At 36.6% G+C, this 5132-nt stretch overlaps 1 protein-coding gene across 1 annotated transcript in view; it reads left to right on the forward strand.

The window, feature by feature from the left end:
- The first annotated feature begins 4818 nt into the window (after positions 1-4818).
- The window catches only part of SARC_04292 (hypothetical protein), a 4032-nt gene continuing 3718 nt past the window's right edge, over positions 4819-5132 (forward strand). The window contains exon 1 of the mRNA XM_014301878.1: positions 4819-5031. Within this exon, the coding sequence (XP_014157353.1) occupies positions 4845-5031 (187 nt within the window). The 5' untranslated portion in view covers positions 4819-4844. The remainder of the gene's footprint in view (positions 5032-5132) is intronic.

Here is a 5132-nt window from a genome sequence, read left to right on the forward strand (position 1 = left end):
CATATATTATATATATATATATATATATGTATATATTTAAATATATAAAAATATATTGTAGATATTCATATTAAGCTTAGGATGGATATCACCTTCAGGTCTTTACTGCTGTGAATGTATATTTGAGTGTCCAATGAAGTTTGGCAACCTGACATAATGTTTAAACGTAATATCAAGTTTATATGTGCGTGTTTGAGTGCTTGCTGTTTAATGTTCGTGTATTGCTGTTCAATGTTCGTGTATGTCACATAGCCTCTAATCGTAATAGCAAGTTTGTATGTGCGTATTTGAGTGCATTGCTGCTCACTGTTGGGTGTATTTAATTGTTCTCGCCTGACTTTCTGCCAGTGTCAGGCTTTGGAGGACAGTTATTTTTGTTTTTTTCTCTCAAAATATCAAATATCAAACAAAAAGACAAGAAACAAAATTGTTCTTTTTAGGAGTCTATGAAAAATTGTCTGATTTTTAGAAGGCTATGGAAAAATATGAATTTTAAAAATTGTATCTATTTATGTACTGTTTTGCTGATCTGGTATGCGACAACGACACGTCGCAATGAAATTGGTGTCGTTTATCGAAACGACTTGTCGCATCGAACCTCATCGTTTATGTAAACGACATGTGTCGCACTCATAAACGACGTGTCGCAGTTGAAAGCGACATGTCGGTTGACAGCTATGGTGTAACGGTTAGTACTTTAAGTGTTTGGAGACAGTAGAGATGTCAATTTTGTGGTGTGGCGGTTGGTACTTTTGTCCTTGAAGTAACTGGCAGAAGGGTACGACTGTTTTGTTATTGTATCTGATTTTAAAGTTGAAGAAACACTGACGTAGTGATACTATGATAGACCGTGCTATACACATAATAACTATAGAATAATCACACCGCATAGCTACACACTTAAACAGTTTATTGATAAACTAAAAATACTAAGTTAGTAGTTGCTAGTTTCTAAATATTTATTGTCTGGATGTCAGCAAGGCCAAGTAGCAACTGAAACTCGACATACTAGCCCGCCCAACAAATAAAGGCGGTCGAAAACGCAAACGTGATATGATCAGCTGTCTAAAAGACCAAATCAAATACGACCAATGCGACCAATGCGACAACGATACATCGCATTAACATCAGTGTCGTTTTCTAAAACGACACGTCGCATTCATTGCGACACGTGTCGTTTACCAGATCAGCTGTTTTGAGTGTTTTCAGGTCTATTGATATGTACACTGCATTTGTTTTTGTTTTCAAAACAAAAAAAAGTATGTATTCTGTATTTACAATATTTATCTATTTACATATTCATTTTGGGTTTATTCATATTTTTGTTTAATTTAACAGAGGCTATGGTTTAGTTTTTTTTAAACAAATTGCTAGTCCGTCTCAACACTTGACGTTCAAGTTGGCACTCTTGGTATTTATTTTTATTTATTTTAAGACCCATAAAACACAATATAAAAAGTTAAAAACACGGCCTTTTGCCATGGGTCCCTGGGTCCCTGGGACCTGGGTTGTAAATACAAAATACTACATCTACTACATACATATTTATTTAACTACAAATACTACTATTTAGTTTTAGTACTAGACTAACTAGAGAGTAGAGAGAGTATAGTGCTGCGGACTTGCGGTCAAAAAACGATCTAAATTGAACAATTATGGTTTTTATATTCTTTTTTTATAATTTTGTTTTGTATAAAAACAAATATATAAAATAATACTAAACATAGCCTCCTAAAAACAAAACAATATAAATATGAAGAAGAAAAAATGCTGCTCGACTGACAATTCCAGAGGGCCGTGAAAAAGGTATAAAAATGTCTATTAGAATTTCAATTTAGAAGGCTATGAAAAAGTGGTTATATTATTTTGCGTTCTGATGCCCGTCATATGAGTTACGCATTTTTATAATCAGCTTCCATTGGCAAGTTTAAGCTGTGCACTGTGCACTGTGCAGTGTGGAATTGTGTTCACTGTTCACTCTCGAGAAAGAGAAAGAGAGTCTGTGTACTACACTATAGAGTCTACACTACTGTCTACTCTAGAGAGACTCTCTAGCTAGTTGTAGAGAGAGACTCTAGAGACTCTACTAGTAGAGTAGTGAGAGACACTATGGATAGCCAAAAAAAATAGGTACACATTCTGACCAGAGGGGCACAATCAGTTATATGTAGAGTGATACTGATTTTTAATATGCTGTTATGTAAAATTCCCGGTCGTGTTACGTTAGAAGAGTTCATGCTGTCCGAGCTGCTAAAACAGTATAAAATGTAAAATTCCCGGTCGCGTTACGTTAGAAGAGTTCATGCTGTCCGAGCTGCTAAAACAGTATAAAAGGGTGTACACGCGATTTCCCATGACCAGTGTGAGTAAACAAAATCAATGCAGCTTAAACAACACTGTCAATAAATACGCTGAGAGTCGTATATACCGTGGCGCTTCTAACGGCAACTTGTATCACGGGGCAAAGTGACATGACACCCGAAGAAAGCAATGAGGCATCGAACGAGGCATGGTATACTCCTAACAACGTCAAGGATCCCAGCGAGCTTACAGATCTAAGCCAATTGACCGGTGTCTATACAATTTCATCCTATGGAGGAGTGCGCGTAAGTATGCCTTGTTGCAGAGTCTGCGCGAAATATCGTTCTGATGATGCATTGATTTCTGAACCTTTTGCAGTATTTTAAGATCAATCATAGTATCGCTCTTTTTCAAGCGCAATATTAACAATCACCGACTGCAGTAACAAAATCTACTCATTATTTCCCGGCATACAGCGGTACACCAGAGGCCATGAAAACACTGCCGGCTTCCGGCTATAACTACAACACCCCGGAGGTACCGCAAATGACATGCTTGGAAAATCTATATTGTTTCGAATCCCGAAGGAGAGGTGTGTACTTCCGCCTTACACACATCCGACTATTTTGGCAGAACTCACTGGATCTAAATGCTAAAAAAAAACTCGCTATATCTCACTGATAAAATTAATTTTAAAGGATTGCATCTCTGACGGAGCGGGAAACCCATCATACCTTCTGAACTCGGAAACAGAATAAAATTTCGTTTACCCAGTTGAGGGAGAACCCGGGAATTACACAATGGATGGTTTCGTTCCATACGATGACACTGTAGAAACATGTTACCAAACAAGTGTGTACCACAAGACATGTTGGTACAGAGTGAGACCTTTCCCGGTCTGAAACTCCATTTTTAAAATTAATTGAGAATAAATTTTATTCCAATATCAGCTGGCGGTTTATATCAAATAGAAGTTCGAACTGAGTGAGGCTTCAAAGTATTTGATCTTTATTATCACAATATTACTAGTAGACACCCCGCATGTTTGCCTGATGAAAATATGAACTTGGTGGGGGTAGTCAGTTGGCTAATGTGTATTCAACCAAATAAGTTAAATGAAGTATCTCTTAGCTATATCCTACACACACGCACGCACGAGAATTACCGTACTATCGTAGTTTCGTATATCATGGCAATATTGTCGTACATATGCCGTACTATCGTAGTTTCGAATATCATGGAAATATTTTCGTGTATATACTATATACCGTACTTAATTTCATTTCACCGGATTTGGTTGTGGACCATCACATCTCAGACATCTGACATCTCGAAGTGCCGCGCTTTAGCACACAGGAACTTGGTTCCAAACATAGCCTTCTAGAAATTATAAATAGATTTTCAAAATCACGCTGATCTCATTTACTTACCAGTGATCCACTCGTCAAAAATTCTAAATAAATACAATAGTGATATGACTTTATTTGTGTAAATAGCCTTCTAAAATGAAAATCTTTGCGAGTGAATTGTGAAATGTTCTTTTTTGTTTTTTTTTCCACACAAGTAATCTCATACATACTCAAACAATGTGAAAAGCGTGAATGCGTAAAAAAATTCCCATCAGCTGTGTACCTGATATCATTGGAGGATATCATATATTTTACAATAAACCTTTTGACACCGCCCAGCTGGCATTTTAGTAATTTTCAAATACTTCACACTCTACTCTACTGAGTTCAATCTTATGTACCTATTTACATACATATACAATACAGTATATTTACACGGATACACATGATGCACATTACTGATTCAGTGATTGCACAGATAGGTTTTTTCCTTCTTTTTTTCCTCACCTGTGTGAGCCTGTGAGCCGTGAGGTCTGAGGATTATCTCAACCTTTCTTCTGTGAGGATGATCTCAACAGCAACCGTTACTGGCAAAGTGACAATGAGTCGCAGAAAAATCGTATGAATAAACTAATATACATATTTACACTCGTAAATTGTCAGTAAGCGTGAGCTACTGTGTGCGACTTTTAAAAAGTAAATACCAACAGTCCAACACCAGGCGGTATCACATTGTTCTCAACATCATGAGGTGTGGGTCTGTGGGTGTGTTGATTTGATTATTATTTGTGCGCATTCACCTTTGCCGGTGAAGTGCACTCAGAAATTGTTCGGTACTCAGGGCCAGGCCCAGGCGCCTAACATTTTGTTCAATTCCAAACTATTTAAATATTTCTCTTTTTGTGGGTATGGTTTTAGTTTTTAAAAATAGTTGGTTTCTAAATAAAAATGTGTTTTGTTTTTTCTTTTTTAAAAAACAAACAAAAAGTAAGACCGACTAAATACTAAAATAGGTTTAAAAAGAATACATGCTTATGTACTGTAAATATTTATGTATATAATTTGACTTTACAGACTACTTTAGAATTTGCAGAGTACAGAGTCAAACGCAGTCAGCATTTATATATATATTTATTTTCGTTCCTCGTCATGTGTTTACGAAACAGGTTTGGTGACGTATTTACCACTATATATATGCACAGAAGTAGAACGAACATGTTATATAATTCATTTTTAATCTTCGTGACCAAAACAAACACGCATTCAATTCAGGCCAGTAGGATCGTGATGTTGAAATTTCTGACGTCTAAGCGATTTATTTCTGCGAACCCCTGCATAGTAGGATCGTCAATTTGCCGCCGTTCATACACTGCTATCAACGGTGTGTATAGCCGAGTACACGCATGATCGGAGTAAATAAATATAATGATATATACAAACACACACACACAAACACACGCACACACACACACACACACACAC

The sequence above is a fragment of the Sphaeroforma arctica genome (assembly GCF_001186125.1).
Source record: "Sphaeroforma arctica JP610 unplaced genomic scaffold supercont1.236, whole genome shotgun sequence".
Classification (NCBI taxonomy): Eukaryota; class Ichthyosporea; order Ichthyophonida; genus Sphaeroforma; species Sphaeroforma arctica.